Source organism: Macaca nemestrina, chromosome 2 (assembly GCF_043159975.1).
Source record: "Macaca nemestrina isolate mMacNem1 chromosome 2, mMacNem.hap1, whole genome shotgun sequence".
NCBI classification, from domain to species: domain Eukaryota; kingdom Metazoa; phylum Chordata; class Mammalia; order Primates; family Cercopithecidae; genus Macaca; species Macaca nemestrina.
Genome location: NC_092126.1, coordinates 169855404 through 169875569, shown reverse-complemented (window position 1 = coordinate 169875569; position 20166 = coordinate 169855404). Strand labels below are relative to the sequence as shown.

Sequence of the window (20166 nt, the reverse complement as noted above, 5' to 3'; positions counted from 1 at the left end):
TCTCCCACTGTACTCATGTGTGACTTTTATCTCTCTATTTTCTTTCCATTTCCCCGTTAGGTCTTGAGAGATGGGTGAGTTTTCTTCCTTGAGATGATGGGGCAGGCATTGACTGGGGAAGCTAACTGGGTTTGGTTCTTCTCCCTTGTCTACCCTGAAGAATGGATTGTTCTATTATTTTTGTCCTTTGTCCCCTTTTCCTTCTGCATAAGTGACTTACATGATCTGTGAAGCTCTTTTTCTATGATGTTTTTCATAACCTTGTTTATTATTGTGTAGGATGACTTTAGAATGGTGTATATTATTTACTCATATTTTATGGACTGACATTTAAAAGCATTGGAAATGTGATGCGAGTGTAACAAACAAAATGCTGTAAATATTTTTCAAAGCGCAATATTTCAAAGTATGTTTAATATTAAAGTTCTCACTGCAAAATCTAAGCTAAATCTGTTTTTTATTTTGAAACTGGATTGTTTACCTTTTAGGGATTAGGCAAAGAGGAGTCCCAGAATGAAAAACAGACCAAAAAGAGTCTCTTACCAGCTTTGGAAAAGAAGTTAACTAGAGTGCCATCAAAGTCACTGGACTTGAATAAAAATGAGTATCTTTCTCTGGACAAAAGCAGCACTTCAGATTCTGTTGATGAAGGTAAAGAATTGCTTATAAATTTTATTAAAATTTCAGTTATGTCTTTTTATGTTTATCTTTGTAATAGGGGTGTGCGGATTGAGAATTTAGTTTCATTAGACACAGTCTCACCCTATAAAGAACCAAAAAAAGGAATGGAAGCTTATAGAAAATAGTAGAAAGAGGCTGTTAAATCTAACGTATTCCACTGTCTTCAGAAGCCTGGAATCTGAAAAGCTTCTTTGCATTTAGCTTTTAAATGTGGTGTTAATAAAAATTCTGTATGCCCATTCCTACATACCAGGCAGTGAAATATGCTCACACGTCATAGGTACAGTGACATATTATTTCATTTAGGCTATCCCTCATTTTCCTGGTAGGGAAAATAAGACTAAATCTAAAATCATGCAGCTAGTTAACCATGCAGAACTTGAGTTAATGACCAGGTGTCTCCATCCAGTTTTCTTTTTACTTTACTTCAATACTGCCCAAATTATTTTCTTTTCCTCCTTTTTAAAAAAGACACCTTAGCAAGGTTTTTCTAAACCTGTTTTGTGTATAATTATGAAAGCAAGTAGTTATGGCAGGGATGCATTCTGACATGAATATTAATTTAAATTTTTGGGTAGCCTCCAAAAGGAAATAAAGAAGATTCTCCAAAATTCTAGAGAGGAAATCTTTCTCTCTTTAAATGATTTTTTAAAAAGTGTACTCATCAGTGTTACTCAGAACAATACTCAAATATTTTTGTGTGAAGATGCAAGCTTTTGATTGTTGTTATGTTTTAGCATAATGGGATGAGTTTTTGAAAGCAAGAGCATGGAAAGTTCATCATAATGGCTCCTGACTTTGATTTGTTTTTACTGTAGTCAATTTCCATTTAATTTTAGAGGAACATTCTATATTTGAAATTTATTATAAAGATAAATGATAATAATATTCCATATGGCATTAAAAAAAAAACTTATTTGGCTGGGCACAGTGGCTCATGCCTGTAATCCCAGCACTTTGGGAGGCTGAGGTGGGCAGATCACATGGTCAGGAGTTCAAGACCAGTCTGGTCAATGTAGTGAAAACCTGTCTCTACTAAAAATACAAAAAATTAGCCGGGTGTGGTGGTGTGCACCTGTAATCCCAGCTACTGAGGAGGCTGAGGCAGGAGAATCTCGTGAAGCCAGGAGGCGGAGGTTGCTGTGAGCCAAGATCGTGCCACTGCACTCCGGCCTGAGTGACAGTGCGAGACTCTGTCTCAAAAAGCAAAACAAAACAAAAAACTTACTTGTTTTTAGAAGGCCAACAGAGATTAAGCTTGATCCTAATATGATGATAAAAGAATCATGACCCAAAGGCCTTCTGAATTTCAAGAGTATTATATTCTAGATGTTTTTCACATTTTGTATTGTAATCCATTTTGTTTTGTATTGTAATCCATGTGTACATGGGGTCTAGAGTGGGCTAAACAAATAGCAGTCCTTCTTGACCACCCTGGTGGTAACAAAATTGGGAAAGAAAATGAAGAGCAAGTCAGATAGAGGCCAAAATATCACCTTTTATACTAACAGTAACAAAGTCAGCGGATGTCAGTATGTGTGAAAGATAAGTGGGCTGCTGATGGAGCTGAAGAATGAGGTGGACTTACCTATCAATCACAGGCAATGTTCAACCTCTTCCCCCGCTGGAGGGACGATCCCCCCTGGAGGAGAACCAGCTTCTGTGGGCACCTAGATCCAGAAGGAAGGACAGAGGTGTGACAAGCCTACCCAGCATCCTCCTTCCACATTTACTAACTGTGCTAGTAGCTCAGGCTGCCATAACAAAATGCTACAGATTGGGTAGCTTTAACAATAGAAATTTATTTCATATAATTCTGGAGGATAGAAACCCCAGATCAAGGTTTGGCAGAGTTGGTTTCTGGCGAAGGCTCTCTTCCTGGCTTGCCACCTTCTCACTGTGTCTGCACATAGCCATTCCTTAGCACATGCGCACGGATAGAGGGGCAAAGTGTGAGGGAGGAGCAGGGGGCAACAGACACACACACACAAAGAGAGAAAGAGAGCGTGCATGAGCAAACTCTCTGGTATTTTTTTTTTTCTTTTTGAGACAGAGTCTGGCTCCGTCCCCCAGGCTGGAGTGCAGTGGCATGATCTTGGCTCACTGCAATCTCTGCCTCCAGGGTTCAAGTGATTCTTGTGCCTCAGCCTCTGGAACACCTGGAGTAGCTGGGATTACAAACATGCACCACCACACCCCGCTAATTTTTTGTAATTTTAGTAGAGAGGGGGTTTCCTCATGTTGGCCAGGCTGGTCTTGAACTCCTGGCCTCAACTGATCCTTTAACCTCGGCCTCCCAAAGTGTCTGGTGTCTCTTCTTATAAGGACACTAATTCTACCAGATATGGGACCCACCTTATTTAACTTAATTACTTTCTTTTTTTTTTTTTTTTTTGAGGCGGAGCCTCTATGGCCCAGGCTGGAGTGCAGTGGCGCGATCTCGGCTCACTGCAAGCTCCGCCTCCCGGGTTCACGCCATTCTCCTGCCTCAGCCTCCTGAGTAACTGGGGCTACAGGCGCCCGCCACCTGGCCCGGCTAGGTTTTTTTATTTTTAGTAGAGACGGGGTTTCACCGTGTTAGCCCTGATGGTCTTGATTTCCTGACCTCGTGATCCGCCCGCGTCGGCCTCCCAAAGTGCTGGGACTACAGGCGTGAGCCATCGCGCCCGGCCAATTAATTACTTTCTTTAGACGCCCCATCTCCAAAAACAGCCACACCAGGAGTTAAGGCTTTAACAGAATTTGTGGGGACACAAACATTCAGTCTATAACAATAATCTACTTCCTTTGGTTAGAGTGAGTTAAAGTTGTAGAGGGAGGCTGAGAATTACCCTGATTGGGCGCCTTTAACTCGGAAGGAGTGAGGAAGAGCCATCTCCACTGCTTTATATATAATACCCAGCGCACAATAATATTGTGTTAGTCAATGTAAGCCCATTTCCCAACCATTTTATGTAGATATAAGCTTACTATGTTAATGTGTTTTCCTTAATATAAAATTTAATTTTTTAAAACATATTTTAAAAATTTCCAAAATATAGATTGTGTGTGTTAAGTTTGAGAAAGATCAAAGATTTTAGTTTTTCTTGGTTGCGCACAGTGGCTCATATCCGTAATCCCAGTACTTGGAGAGGCCGAGGTGGGAGGATTGCTTGGGCCAGGAGTTTGAGACCAGTCTGGGCAAGACTTGTCTCTACATCAAATAAAAAATTAGCCGGGCATGGTGGTGCATGCCTGTAGTCCTAGCTACTCAGGAGGCTGAAGCAGGAGCATCACTTGAACCCAGGAGGTCAAGGCTGCAGTGAGCTATGACTGCACCATTGCACTCTAGCCTGGGCTACAGAGCCAGATCCTGTCTCTTAAAAAAAAATATAATGATGATAATAATAATAATAATAATAATAATAATACTTCTTATGTTTCAGTTTTGAGGATAGATGTTATAGACCCTATGATTGTGTTACTTTCTTGTAACCACCAATAGGAGAGAGAAAGGGAAAGAGAAAGAGAAAGCAAAAAATATAATGAAAGTAGTTGTTTAAAGGAAAATTTAGTACAAATTACTTGAGGCTTGTTGTACTTATTAAGTAGGCATTTTAAGGACTCTTTTTCTTAAAATTGTAAGATCATTGCCATTGAAGTCAGTGTAGTGGGAGACGTTTGGAAAGATCAAGGGTAGCATAGCGACTGCTTTATTAGCGTCCTTGCCATTCATGCTTTAGTATGCAGCAGGGCATGGATTAGTCATACACTGTTTACCTGAATTTAGGACTTTAGGAAGATCTCCTATGGCCCCCAGTGGCCAAATAGGTAAGTAACACCAAAACCAGGATTTTTTTTTTTTTTCTTTCTTACCTGCTTCTTTTATAAGAATGGTCATTCCAAAGTAGTTTCAGCTGGATGTGTTGGCTCGTGCCTGTAATCCCAGCACTTTGGAAGGCCGAGCCAGGTGGGTCACATGAGGTCAGGAGTTCAAGACCAGTCTGGCCAATGTAATGAAAGCTCATCTCTACTAAAAATACAAAAATTAGCTGAGTGTGGTGGCACAAGCTTTTAATCCCAAGAGTGAGACTCTGTCTCCAAAAAAAAAAAAAAAAAAACAAAACACACAACCAAAGAATCCTATAAAAGTAACATTGTAAGTTGCATAAAGGATAACAATAAAACTGATGAAAATTGTGCATATCTAGAAATAAAGAATAGTAGTGTATAGATTCTTTATTGCACATGAACTCTGATCACACTTTGCTCCCTGCAAAGGCTATTTGGCTTTACAGCAGTGAGAAGGTATATGTAACATTCAGACCTCTGTTTGGGGAGTTTTATTTAAAGTGTATGGTGATTTTTTTCTTATTAGATTATCATTAGATAACAAATCAAGTGCTCCTACTGGTTTCCCTAAGCACGTTCCAAAATATTGGACTTGTCATATGTATTTAATGGGTAAAATAATGAATCTATTTTTTTACTTTTTTAAAGTTGTTAAGTTATGAAGACGGTTGAAGTCAATGAACTGAAGTGACAATTGAAAAGGTCACAAAAAGTAAACCATCCCAGGAGATTGGGGACGTGTGTATGGGTTTAGAGGGAGTGAGGGAGATTGCAGATCACTTTAAACCAAACATCATTTTATTTAGTGATAGTATGTTGATCTACTATAGTGAGCAGGAGAAAGATAACAAGTCAATAAACCAATAAAAGTATAACTACAAGTCAGGATAGGTTCTGTGAAGGAAATGAACAAGATCAACAGAATCACCTTTAGTTGTTTTCTTCCTTTGTGAATATTTGAATTATTTTTACAATGAACATATAATACTTCTATGTCAGAAAAAGCTGTTTCCCAGGCCCAATTGGAAAGTTATCTCACAAAGCTTAGCAAAATTTCCTAGTTTTGTGATTCATTTCTACGCTGAAGGAGCCATTATTTGAAATTGCAGTAAATAGTTTTTGCCTACATAGAGTATTGTTGAAGGGAGAAGCAAATCAATATCTATCTGATATCCATAAGTCCTTTATGCCTGGAGCAAAATAGGGAGACACAAATCATTCAACGGAGGATAAATAGCAGTAGCTGGGGATGAAGCCAGAGCTGGAAGAGTTTTTCTGATTCATAGACTATTGCCCTTTGATTTCACCTGACTAATATTGACAGATGCTTTACCCAGATCATTCTTAGAGCTTGATTTCTGAAACATGGGGAGCTTTTGTGGCAATTTTTATTCTGTATCAATGGGGCATAATCCTTGAAATAATAGTAAATGATCCTGGTCCTGAAATCATTACAATTTCATATTGGATTGCTTTATGCTACTTCCTCTATTATGCCAGGCTTCTGTTCCTAGGTATTTTTTTTTTCTTTTCTGTTTGGTTCTTCTAAGTTAAATTCCTTCTGGCAGTATAAAATAGATGTTAAGTTTGTGTGCTCTGGAGCTGGAGTGGGTTCAAATTCCAGGTCAGTCACTCACTAGCCATGGAGCCTTGGCAATTATTTCTGTGATTCTGTTTCCTCATCTGGAAATAATGATGATAACTACCACTTATCTCATAGAATTGCAGAGAGGATGAGTCAATACTTGTAAGGTATGTAGCACAATGTCTAACATATAGTAAGCACTATGTAAGTATGGGGTATTTTATATAATATTTCCAGGGCATATGAGAATAGGTGAGCAAGATATTGCTTCTTCATTTGTCACTAGTAGTTTTCAACATCATTATGATTATCAAATTCCCAGAAAAAAATGTAATATTTCATTGGGCATTATTTAGCTTTGATGAATACTTTTCAGAAGGATTTCTTAGTTCTTTTAATGTGTCGTGTTGAGAATAGGTTGTGATTATAGTCATTCTTGTCTTTGGGTAGTGAACATTAAGTCAAGTTGAAACATTATTCAGGCTGATAAGCTAAGTGCAGCAGATATTATAGCCATTGATAACTTAATATTTACTGAGCGAGCATTCAGAGGTAGAAGTTGCTAATTTCTATGGTAGATACTATCTTATGTGTCTGTATATTGTCTTTGTCCCTTTTGAAATATTCTTTTGAGTATTATGGCCATTTGGTATCATTCAAGTTAAATACTTCTGTATCTTTTGGGTTTTGACAGTTGAAATATTGATTATATGTAGTTTAGTTAACTATATATTGTTATGCATAGTTATAGGTCGTACATATGTATATATTTAATTCCTATTTGGAGTTTTAATAGTGTTCTGGAATGTTCTCCTCATTGTAATCATATTTAAAAATGATTTTATGCCCAAAATAAAACAATACAAAGAAAACCCCACAAAACCCCCTAAAGCGTTAAAATAATCTTTCTTTATTTCTTCTCTTTTGGTTTGTGTTTCTGTTTTTCCAGAAAATGTTTCTGAGAAAGATCTTCATGGAAGACTTTTTATCAACCGTGTTTTTCATGTCAGTGCTGACAGAATGTTTGAATTGCTTTTTACCAGTTCACGCTTTATGCAGAAGTTTGCCAGTTCTAGAAATATAATAGGTTAGTCCTTGTGTTCTTACCTAATGATAAATTTGGGAGAATGCTATTATTCTTAGAAGGTTGAGCCTATGTAAACTGATTTATGTTGTGAGGAGGAAGAATTAGACATGCTTTGATTTTATTTTGGCAGTATATAAACTGGTATTCAAATATTTGGTTAAATTCACATGTGAACAGTATAATAATTTAATTAGGCAATGCTTCCAACAAGTAAGTTCAGATCTCTTGAAAACTAAAAGTATATTTATTCATTAAGGTACCAATTCAATTAGGTTGAACTCAATTCAAAATGGTTTCATGTGAAATAACTGAATTTTGGTGGAGTGTAAATTGCAGCACCCACTTTGTCAAAAAGCTTGTCAGTAACTACTGAAGGTATGAATTCTCTGTGACTCAGCAGTTCCACTCCTAGGTATACATTCTTCAGAAATGGGTACATTTGTACTCTGAATGATGTGCTACAGTGTTCATAGCAACATTATTTATGATGGTCCCAAACTCAAAACAGTTCAGGTGGCCATGAGTAATAAAATGGATGAATAGATTGTGTGTATTCCCACAAAAGAATCCTATATAACAATGAAAAAAATACAAAGTACTGATACTTGTAACAATATGAGTAGACCTCACAGATAACAATGTTGAGCAAAAGAAGCCAGATATAAAAGTGTACATGCTACCTAATTTCTTTATATAAAGATAAAAACCAGGCCAAACAAATTTATGGACATAAAGTTAGCATAGTAGTTACTGTTGTGGAGAGTCAGGTAAGTAAAGACTGGGAGGGAGCTTTTGGGATGCTCGTATACATTCTATATCCTGATCGGAGTGGTGGTACATGTATGTATTCCCTTTGTGAAAATCATGGAGCTATACACTTGAGACTGCAGTATCTATGGACTACGTCAAAGATAATATATTTTTTAAAGTTCCACCTAAGAAGTTGGTTAAATTTCTTAATTAGAAATTAATGGTTAAATCCTCATAAGAAGAATTTCATTGATTATGTGTTAAAAAGTTTTATTTTGGGACTGGGTATGGTGGCTCATGCCTATAATCCCAGCACTTTGGGAGGTTGAGGCGGGTGAATTGCTCGAGCCTAGGAGTTTGAGACCAGCCTGGACCCGTCTGTACCAAAAAATACAAAAATTAGCTGGGCATGGTGGTACATACCTATAGTCTCAGCTACTTGGGAGGCTGAGGTGGGAGGATCTCCTGAGCCTGGGAGTTGGAGGTTGCAGTGAGCTGAGATTGTGCCACTGCACTCCAGCCTGGGTGATAGATTGAGACTGTCTCAAAATAAATAAATGAATGAATAAATAAATAAATAAATATAAGTTTTATTTTGGTAAACATCTCAAATATGCTTATAGTTAGTTTGCAACTGAATTTATCCTAAATATTTTAGATATTTTATTAACTTTGGGAGCACATGATTTAGCCTGCTACATAAAATTAGAATTCAGCAGCAGCAGCAGAGATTCAGATAAGATGAGTCATTTGACATAGTCAAAGAGAAAGTTGTTCTATAGTCAATTTTATTTATTTATTTATTTGAGACAGAGTTTTGCTCTGTCACCCACACCCAAGCTGGAGTGAAGAGGTGCAATCTCGGCTCACTGCAACCTCTGCCTCCCAGGTTCAAGCGATTCTTGTGCCTCAGTCTCCTGAGTAGCTGGGATTACAGCCATGCGTCACTATGCCTGGATAATTTTTGTATTTTTTTTAGTAGAGGGGTTTTGCCGTGTTGGCCATGCTGGTCTCAAACTCCTGGGCTCAAGCAATCTGTCCCCGTCAGCCTCCCAAAGTACTAGGATTACAGGAATGAGCCACTGCGCCTAGCCGCAATTTAGTTTATAATCTAAGTATTTTATTAACCATTAGATATTATTCCTTTATTTGAAACTTTTATGTAAACGTGTATATATATATACTTTTTTTTTTTTTTTTTTTTTTTTTTTGAGACAGGGTCTCGCTCTCTCACCCAGGCTGGAGTGCTATGGTGCAATCTCGGCTCACTGCAACCTCCGCCTCCTGGGCTCAAGTGGTTCTTGTGCTTCAGCCTCTGGAGTAGCTGGGATTACTGGCATGCACCAACATGCTTGGCATTTTTTTTTTTTTTTTTTTTTTTTTTGTGGTAGAGACAGGGTCTTGCTGTGTTGCTCCAGGCCAATCTCAAATTCCGGAGCTCAGGTGATCCACCCGCCTTGGCCTCCCAAAGAGCTGGGATTATGGGCGTGAGCCACCATGCCTGGCCTACATGTAATTATGTATTCGTAGATGATATTGTTATGAATACTAGGAAGCAAAATCAATTTTGTTCTTATTATTGATGGTAGAGTAGCAAAGAGATTGCTATCAATAGCTATTGTCTTGTGATTATGAGTTTTATAATAAAAAAATATTTTTTCTGTTCTTCCAGTTTTGAAAATGTGGGATGCCTGAGATACAAATCTTCCTCTTTACTCAGTAGCTAATATTTAACTTATTATATTTCTTCTGAATCTATTTTGTATATTCTTGTGACTCATTTCTACCTAGAGAACTTGGTATTTCAGAAGAACTGGATACATTATTTCCCTTTATCTTCTGAGAGGATGCCTGTTAATGTTGCACTGCCATTTTTATGGCTGAAAAGACCTAGGAGGAATTAGGACATTGTTCTATGCTGGTGATAAATGAAGTTTGTTTTCTGAAACACAACTGCATTTGTTTTCTGATATATCTGGCTTCAATATCAATGATTATATTGACTGTCTGATGTTATAAATGGCTTTGCAAAGCAAAGGCTTCCAGCTAATTCTAAATCTAAACAGTTATAAGTATGTTGCTGACTAGACCTAGAATTAGTCAGAAGCTTTATTACAAAAGAGAATCTGATCATGACTGCAAAGCATACTGCTCTCCTCTGACTTGCTACCTGGTAATCAAAGTTGTAGTATTTCTTTCTTTCTTTTTTTGAGACAGGGTCTCGCTCTGTTGCCCAGGCTGGAGTGCAGTGGTGCAATCACAGTTCACTGTAGCCTCTACCTCCTGGGCTCAAGTGATCCTCCTACCTCAGCCTCAGTAGTTGGGACCACAGGTGTGCACCACAATGCCTGGCCAATTTTAAAACATTTTTAATAGAGACAAGCATCTCCCTATGTTGCCCAGGCTGGTCTTGAACTTGTGGCCTTAAATGATCCTCCCACATCAGCCTCCCAAAGTGGGGCAAGTGTGAGCTACCACACCTGGGCTGGTATTTCTTGAGATCGAGTTTTAAAGGCTTCTTTTTAAAAATAGTAAGAATTTAATGATTTTTAAAAATAATCAATTATTTGTGGATTAAATCTAATTCTAGCACTCAAATGACCACCACTGGATCCAAATTTTCCAAATTGGGGGTGCTGAGCAGAGGGAGCTGGGGCTGAGAGTTCTCCTGAGTGAAGAGGAGTAAAGTAGGGGGGATGTGGCGGCAGTGCTGACAATGAGTTTTCTTGAAGGCTTTTTTTGGTCCAATTTGTGAGATCAATATTGTCTTTAATGATGGGGAAGCCAGGAAAATGACAGAAATGAAAACTGAAAATGGCAAAGTAGAAAAACACTATCTCTTTATAATGGAGGATCTGTTTCAGGAAAGGTAAATGTAGCCTTTATGCAACCTGGATAGAGGCTGGAGCACGAAGGAATTAGAATTGAATTTATAGGTCAAATGGAACTTTTCAATGACAAGAGTAATGCTCATGAATTTATAAACCTAATGCAAGAACTAGCCTTACCTGGAGAACTGACTCAGAGAAGAAGTTATGATTCTGAATTTATGCAAATGTTTGCTGGAGGTATTTTCTTAAAGTGACAATAGTAAGAACACTGACAGATTTAGTAAAACAATATGATCTTATTGTTCACCAGCTTGCCACCTGTCCTGATGTTAACAATTGTATTAAGATAGAAGTGGGCATTGAGGCCGGGCGCCGTGGCTCAGGCCTGTAATCCCAGCACTTTGGGAGGCGGAGGCGGACGGATCACGAGGTCAGGAGATTGAGACCGTCCTGGCTAACACGGTGAAACCCCGTCTCCACTTAACTCCGTCTCCACTAAAAATACAAAAAATTAGCCGGGCTTGGTGCCGGGCGTCTGTAGTCCCAGCTACTGGCTGAGGCAGGAGAATGGCGTGAAGCCGGAAGGTGGCGCTTGCAGTGAGCCGAGATCGCACCACTGCACTCCAGCCTGGGCGACAGAGTGAAACTCTGTCTCCAAAAAAAAAAAAAACAAAAAACAAAACAAAACAAAAAAAAAGTGGGCATTGAAGATTGTCTACATATATAATTTGAATATAATAAATCAAGGTATCATTTAAAGCATGTAATAGTCGGAAAAATTTACTTCTTAGTAGTAAGAACAAATATACAACATATGGAGTTACAACTGATCAAAAAAGAGATCACAGGAATTGGACCCAGTACCACAGCAGAAACAGAAACAATCACCAATATGAAATAATGGATGGTGCACCAGTAAAAGGTGAATCAATTCCAATGAGACTATTTTTAGTGGGATATGACCCTACTCCAACAATCAGAGAGATGTGAATAAAAAATTTTCAGTAAGGTACTTTTTGAATTTAGTTTTTGTTGATGAGGAAGACTGAAGGTACTTCAAACAGCAGGAGATCATTTTATGAAGAAAAGCTCCTGAAAAACTGAGGAAACAGAGAAAAAACTTTCATCAGTGATTTGAATCTCCAGAATCACAGGCATCTGCTGAACAGCCTGAAATGTGAACTGAATGGGAGACAAAAAAAAAAGGCAAAAAATTCCTGTAACCATTGAGTTAGGTTCAGCAGGTTGAAGATGGTTGCAGCTGTAGAGGGGAGAAAGACCAAAACTCCATATATATTAGTCTTCCTTTATCTTACGGTGCTGCATTTATTTTATGGTATAATGAAATGTTTTTCATGTATATACCTTTTAAAAAGTGCTCTCTTTGAAACACTGGAACTTTCTTAAACTGCCTTTTTTTACTTCACACTTTGATTTGATGATAAGCACTCAAATATGCATCAGCATAAACATTAAACATTTTCATGTGAGAAAAATAAATAAAAGTAGGGAGTCTTTTTAAAAATTTTTTTTGAGACGGAGCCTCGCTCTTGTTGCCCAGGGTGGAGTGCAATGTCGCGATCTCGGCTCATTGCAACCTCCACCTCCCGGGTTCAAGTGAGTCTCCTGCTTCACCCTCCCATGTAGCTAGGATTACAGGTGCCCGCCATCACGCCCAGCTAATTTTGTTTTTGTATTTTTAATAGAGATGGGATTTCACCATGTTGCCCAGGCTGGTCTCGAACTGCTGACCTCAGGTGATCCACCTGCCTCAGCCTCCCAAGGTGCTGGGATTACAGTGTGAGCCACCACGCCTGGCCAAAATTAGGGGGTCTTTTAAATCTGTGTTCTTTTAAATCATTGTTTACAGTTACATGACACTACTTTTTAAATGTTTTTGATCTTTTAGTTTCAGGGGTACATGTACACATTTGTTATACAGGTAAATTGTGTGTCATGGGAGTTTGGTGTACAGATTAATTTGTGACCCAGGTAATAAGCATGGTATCCAATGGGTAGTTTTCAGTCCTTACCCTCCTTCCACCTCCACCCTCAAGTAGGCCCCAGTGTCTACTGTTCCCTTCTTTGTGGCCATGTGTACTCAATGTTTATCTCCCACTTGTAAGTGAAAACATGGGTATTTAGTTTTCTGTTCCTGCAGTAGTTCGCTCAGGATAATGGCCTCCAGCTCCATACATGTTGCTACAAAGGGCATGGCCTTGTTCTTTTTTATGACTGCATACTATCCCATGGTGTATATGTACCATGTTTTCTTTATCCAGTCTACCATTGATGGGCATCTAGGTTGATTGCATGTCTTTACTATTGTGAATAGTGGTGTGATGAACATTCTTGTGCATTGCATGTCTTTACTGTTGTGAATAGTGCTGTGATTAATATACTTGTGCATGTGTCTTTATGGTAGAACAATTTATATTCCTGTGGTTAGATACCCAGTAATGGGATTCTCAGGTCAAATGGTAGTTCTGTTTTAAGTTCTTTGAGAACTTGCCAAACTACTTTCCACAATGGCTGAACTAACTTACACTCCCAGCAGCAGTGTATAAGCATTCCGTTTTCTCTGCAACCTCACAGCTGTTATTTTTTGACTTTTTAATAATAGCCATTCTGTCTGGTGTGAGATAGTATCTCACTGTGGTTTGATATGCATTTCTCTAGTGATTAGGGATGTTGAGCATTTTTTCATATGCTTGCTGGCCAGATGTATGTCTTCTTTTGAAAAGCGTCTGTTCATATCCCTTGCCTACTTTTTTATTGGGTTGTTTTTTTTTTTTTTTTTTTGCTTATTAATTTCTTTAAGTTCCTTATAGATTCTGGATGTTAGAGCATTTTCAGATACATAGTTTGTAAATATTTTCTCCCATTCTGTAGGTTGTCTGTTTACTCTGTTGGTAGTTTCTTTTGCTTTGCAGATACTGTTTAGTTTAATTATGCCCCATTTGTCAATTTTTTGTTGTTGCAATTGCTTTTGATGTCTTCATCATGAAATCTTTGCTAGGGCTTATGTCCAGAATGGTATTTTCCAAATTTTCTTTCTTTTTTTTTTTTTCTTTTTCGAGACAGGGTCTCACTGTGTCACCCAGGCTGGAGTGCAGTGGTGCAAACATAGCTTACTGCAGCCTCAACCTCCTGGACTCAAGCAATTCTCCTGCCTCAGCCCCCCAAGTAGCTGGGACTATAGGTGCACACTACTACACCTGGATAATTTATGTATTTTTTTGTAGAGATGAGGTTTCACCATCTCGCCCAGGCTGGTCTTGAACTCCTGAGCTCAAGTGATCCGCCTGCCTCAGCCTCCTAGACGGCTGAGATTACAGGCGTGAACCACCGTGCCCGGTCATTCCTAAATTTTCTTCAAGGGTTTTATAGTTTTAAGTTTTATATTTAAGTCTTTAATCCATCTTGAACTGATTTTTATATATGGTGTAAGGAAGGGGGCCAGTTTCAATCTTCTGCATATGGCTAGCCAGTGATTCCAGCACCATTTATTGAATAGGGAGTCATTTTCCCATTGCTTTTTTTTGTCAACTTTGTCGATGACCAGATGGTTGTAGGTGTGTGGCTTTATTTCTGGGCTCTCTGTTCTGTTCCATTGGTCTATGTGTCTGTTTTCATACCAGTACCATGCTGTTTTGGTTCCAGTTGTCTTATAGTATAGCTTGAAGTTGGGTATTGTGATGCCTCCAGCTTTGTTCTTTTTGCTTAGGATTACTTTGGCTATTGGGCTCTTTTTTGGTTCCATACGATTTTTAGAAAAGTTTTTTCCTAATTCTGTGAAGAATGTCATTGGTAGTTTGATAGGAATAGCACTGAATCTGTAAAATGCTTTGGGCAGTATGAACATTTTAACAATATTGATTCTTCCTATCAGGAGCATGGAATGTTTTTCCATTTGTGTCATCTCTGATTTATTTGAGCAATATTTTATAATTCTTGTTGTAGAGATCTTTCACCTTCCTGGTTAACCGTATTTCTAGGTATTTTACTTTTTTTTTTTTTGCTATAATGAATGGGATTGTGGTCTCGACTTGGCACTCAGCTTGGATGTTGTTGGGTATATAAAACCACTGATTTTTGTATATTGATTTTTGTATCCTGAAATTTTGCCGAAGTTGCTCATCAGATCTAGGGGCTTTTGGGCAGACTGTGGGGTTTTCTAGGTATAAAAATCATATCTTCTGCAAATAGATACAGTTTGATTTCCTGTTTGGATGCCTTTTATTTCTTTCCGTTGCCTGATTGTTCTGGTCAGGACCTCCAGTACTATGTTGAATAGAAGTGATGAGAGTGGGCATCTTTGTCTCGTTCCAGTTCTCAAGGGGAATTCTTCCAGCTTTTGCCCATTCAGTATGATGCTGGCTGTGGGGTTTGTCATAGGTGGCTCTTATTATTTTGAGGTATGTTCCTTCAGTGCCTGGTTTGTTGAGGGTTTTTAACATGAACAGATGTTGAATTGTATTGAAAGCCTTTTCTGCATCTACTGAGATGATCACATGGTTTTTGTTTTTAGTTCTGTTTATGTGATGAATCACACTTACTGATTTGCGTATGTTGAACCAATCTTGCATCCTAGGGATATAGCCTACTTGATTGTGGCGAATTCACTTTTTGATGTGCTGCTGGATTCAGTTTGCTAGTATTTTGTTGAGGATTTTTGCATCAATGCTCATCAAACATATTGGCCTCAGGTTTTCTTTTTGTGTTGTTTCTCTGCCAGGTTTTGATATCTGAATGATGCTGGCCTCATAGAATGAGTTAGGGAGAAGTTCCTCCTCCTCAATTTTTTTTTGAATAGTTTCAGTAGGAATGGTATCAACTCTTCTTTACATGTCTGGTAGAATTTGGCTGTGAATCCATCTGGTCCTGGGCTTTTTTTGGTTGATGGGCTTTTAATCACTGGTTCAATTTTGGAACTCATTCTTGGTCTGTATGGGGTTTTAATTTCTTCCTGGCTCAATCTTGGGAGGTTCTATATTTCCAGAAATTTATCCATTTCTTCTAGGTTTTCTAGTTTTTGTGCATAGAGGTGTTCATAATAGTCTCTGGGTGTTGCTTTTTTTTTTTTTTTTTAAATTTCTGTGGGGTCGGTGGTAATGTTCCCTTTGTCATTTCTGATTGTGTTTATTTGGATCTTCTTTTTTAAATTAGTCTAGCTAGTAGTCTATTAATCTTATTTATTCTTTCAAGAGCCAACTTATGATTTCATGATTTCATTGATCTTTTGTACGGTTTTTCACTTCTCAATTTCATTCTATTTAGCTCGGATTTTGGTTATTTCCTGTCTTCTGCTAGCTTTGGGGTTGATTTGCTCTGGTTTTTCTAGTTCCTCTAGGTATGATGTTAGCTTGTTCTTTCTAGATCTTTCTAACTGTTTCATGTGGGTGTTTTGCACTGTAAACTTTTAACCCTGCTTTAGCTGTGTCCCAGAGATTCTGGTATTTTCTGTCTTTGTTCTCATTAGTTTCAAAGAATTTCCTGAGTTCTGCCTTAATTTCATTGTTTACTCAGAAGTCATCAGGAGCAGGTTGTTTAATTTCCATGTAATTGTATGATTTTTAGTGATCTTCTTAGTATTGATTTCTATTGTTTTTGTGCTGTGGTCCAAGAGTGTGGTTAATATAATTTTTGGTTTTTTATATTTGCTGAGAATTGTTTAATGGCTGATTGTGTGGTCAGTTTTTAGAGTATGTGCCAGGTGCAAATGAGAAGAATGTATATTCTGCTGTTTTGGGGTGGAGAGCTCTGTAGATGTCTGTTAGGTCCATTTGGTTAAGTGTCAAGTTCAGGTCACAACTATCTTTGTTAGTTTTCTGCCTCAGTGATCTGTCTAATACTGTTAATGGGGTGTTGAAGCCTCCCACTATTATTGTGTGGTTATTTAAGTCTCTTTGTAGGTCTCTAAGAACTTGTTTCATGAGTCTGGATGCTGCTGTGTTGATTGCATACATACTTGGGATAGTTAAATCTTCATGTTGAATTGAACCCTTTACCTTTATGTAATGCTCTTATTTGTCTTTTTAAATCATTGTTGGCTTAAGGTCTGTTTTGTCTGACATTAGAATAGCAATCTCTGCTTTTTTTATTTTTCATTTGCTTGCCAGAGTTTTCTCCACCCCTTTACATTGAGCCTATGGATGCCGTTGCATGTGAGATGGGTCTATAAAGACAGCATACAGTTGGCTGGGCACGGTGGTTGCCGCCTGTAATCCTAGCACATTGGGAGGCCTAGGCAGGCAGATCTCGAGGTCAGGAGATCGAGACCATCCTGGCTAACATGGTGAAAATCCATCTCTACTAAAAATACAAAAAATTAGCTGGGCATGGTGGCGCCTGCCTGTAGTCCCAACTACTCAGGAGGCTGAGACAGGAGAATTGCTTGAACCCAGGAGCTGAGATCACGCCACTGCACTCCAGCCTGGGTGACAGCAAGACTGTGTCTCAAAACAAAACAAAACAAAAAAACAGCATACGGTTGGGTCTTATTTATCCAACTTTCTGATGCCTTTTAATTGGGGCATTAAGCCCGTTAATATTGATATATGTGGATTTGATCTTGTCGTTGTGTTGTTTAGCTGGTTATTTTGCAGACTTGATTGTGTAGTTGCTTTATAGTGTCAGTGGTCTATGTACTTAAGTATGTTTTTGTGGCGGCTGCTAACAGTCTTTCATTTTCATGTTTAGTAGCACCTTAAAGACCTCTTGTAAGGCAGGTAACAAATTCCCTTAGCATTTGCTTGTCTGAAAATGATCTTATTTCTCCTTCACTTGTGAAACTTAGTTTGGCTGGATATGAAATTCTTGGTCTTAGTTTCTTTAAGAATGCTGGATATAGGCCCTCAAGCCCTCAAATATAGAGTTTCTGCTGAAAGGTCCTCTGTTGGCCTGATGGAGTTCCCTTTGCAGGTGGCCTGCCCCTTCTCTCTAGCTGCCTTTAATATTTTTTGTTTCACGTTGATCTTAGAGAATCTGATGACTAGGTGTCTTGGGGATGGTTGTCTTGTATGTATCTTATAGGAGTTCTCTGCATTTCCTGAATTTGAATATTGGCCTGTCTAGTGAGGTTGGGGACGTTTTTGTGGATGATATTTTCAAATATGTTTTCCAAGTTGCTTGTTCTCTATCCCTGTCTTACAGGGATGCCAGTGAGGCATAGATTTGGTCTCTTTACATAATCCCATATTCCTCAGAGGTTTTGTTCTTTTTTATTCTTTTTTCTTTGTCTCAGTTAATTTGGAGAACCAGCCCTGTGAGATTCTTTTCTCAGCTTGGTCTATTCTGCTGTTAATAACTTGCAATTTGTATTATGAAATTCTTAGAGTGAGTTTTTCAGTGCTATCAGATCAGTTTGATTCTTTCTTAAAGTGGCCATTTTGTCTTTTAGCTCTTGTACCATTTTATTGTATTCCTTAGATTTCTTGGATTGGGTTTTGAGTTTCTCCTGAATTTCAATGATTTTCATTCCTATCTATATTCTGAATTCTACGTCTGTAATTTCAGCCTGGTTAAGAACCGTTGCTGGGGAACTAGTATAATTGTTTGGAGGTAGGAAGACACGCCAACTTTTTGAGTTGCCAGAGTTCTTGCACTGGTTCTTTCTCATCTGTATGGACTGATGTTCCTTTAATCTTTGAAGCTGCTGTCTTTTGGATGGGTTTTTTTTCTTTGATGCCCATGGGGGTTTGATTGTGGAATAAGGTGGGTTCAGTTGACTGTCTTCACTTCTGGAAGATTTCAGGGGGCCCAGGCCCAGCTCAGAACTCCTGGACTGTGTGCTCTAACTGTGGGGGGCTAGAGTTAGAGCACATAATTTTGTGTGTCCCCAGCTTTGTTCTCTGGCCCTTCGACATTAGAAATCTGTTGCACTGGAGGGGTGAAGGTGTTCCTGGTTCACTGGCCACAATACTCCAATGGGGTTGCTGGCCAAAGCAATTCACTGGGGTGATGGCAGTGGGATCTGTGCTGCTCATGAATGCCAGCAACTATGATGGCATGGTGGGGTGCTTGTGCCATTGACTGGGGCAGGGGTGCTGGTGGGAGCCCTTTGTTTTCACAGGTGTCACCTTTGTTTTCACAGGTATTGTATACTGGCAAAATATTTTGGTGTTGTGTTTTGGGCTGTGATCTAGTAGGTAGTGTTTAAGAGTATTAGCTGGCAGGCTCTTAACGCTGCAGCACAACTCATTTGTGTTTTGGCATGGTTGGTAGTAGTGCTCTGGGGTGAAAAGGGAAAGTGATGACCCCCTACCCTAGTCGGCTCTTGGGCCTTGGAGGAGCCCCCTTTGACTGCCTCTGAGTCACATTTCTTTTGTTGGGTGTTTTGAATCACGGGGCTCTTTTAAGCAGAGGCCATGGTTGGCAGACAGGCCATATGCTTGCCAGGTCAACCCTGCAGCAAGAATTACACTCTGCCCCTCTACTGCCTTGCATACCTGGGCATCTCACCTCTCTCAGTGATCTGAAAGGGAGGGCTTCTCCCTCCTTGGGCATCACTCAGGTCTGCACGTCCTACTCAGCTAAGAGCTGTGGGACTGGATGTGGTCACCTAGTCTGCTTTCTAGATACTTCCTAGGGGAACACAGGGTTGTGCCTGCCCCCATAGTTGGGGCAGAAGGGAGACCACTGGGCTGGACACTCTAGCAGGCATGGCCTGTTTGGCTACCAGCAGCAGGGGTGGGTGGGAGTCACCTACCCTGCTGTCAGGGTGTTTCCTGGGGCAACAGGAAGCTGTGGCTGCCAGCTGATTTCAGGCAGCAGTGGGACTGTTGGGCTGAAGGCTAGCACCAAGTCTTGTATGGCAAGGCAGAGTGCAATAATCTTACTGCTCCCAGGCAGGACCGTGGCCTCTACTGGGGATATGGTACTGGTGTCATTCTGTTCCAGAGTCCAAGGCTTATAGAGATCCCCATGGACTTCAGAGTGGTCACTGCAGAAACTCTGGGGTGGCTCTCTGCCTCAGTTTAGAAGCGTGGGGTGGGGCCAGGGGAACCAGGGGAATTCTCCCAATCCTAGTCTTGCACAGGTCCCTGTGTACAGTCCTCCAGGGAACTCTCACTCACTCATCCTTTTCCATATTGAGGAGCTTTTCCTGGCTCCATGCTTGTTGTGGGAAGTCAGGGACCCCAAACAGAGGGACCGGCTGGAGCCGTGACAGAGGAACATAAATTGTGAAGATTTCATGGACATCTATCAGTTCCCCAAATTAATACTTTTATAATTTCTTATGCCTGTCTTTACTACAATCTCTGAACATAAATTGTGAAGATTTCATGGACATTTATCAGTTCCCAAATAATACTCATAATTTCTTATGCCTGTCTTTAATCTCTCAATCCTGTTATCTTTGTAAGCTGATAATGCACATCACCTCAGGACCACTGTTG

General features: G+C 39.4%; 1 protein-coding gene and 1 pseudogene across 7 annotated transcripts in view; both read left to right on the top strand.

Annotated features, from left to right (window-relative positions):
* Nucleotides 1-20166, top strand: part of LOC105470379 (GRAM domain containing 1C) — a 116408-nt gene that overhangs the window by 75256 nt on the left and 20986 nt on the right. For 6 of the 7 annotated variants that reach the window (XM_071092396.1, XM_011722294.3, XM_071092395.1 and 3 more), the window contains 2 exons: nucleotides 489-651; nucleotides 7047-7184. In XM_071092396.1, coding sequence (XP_070948497.1) covers nucleotides 489-651; nucleotides 7047-7184 — 301 coding nt within the window. The remainder of the gene's footprint in view (nucleotides 1-488; nucleotides 652-7046; nucleotides 7185-20166) is intronic. The other variant, XM_071092397.1, reaches the window with a different exon arrangement.
* Nucleotides 10876-13537, top strand: LOC139360840 (vacuolar protein sorting-associated protein 26A pseudogene; annotated as a pseudogene).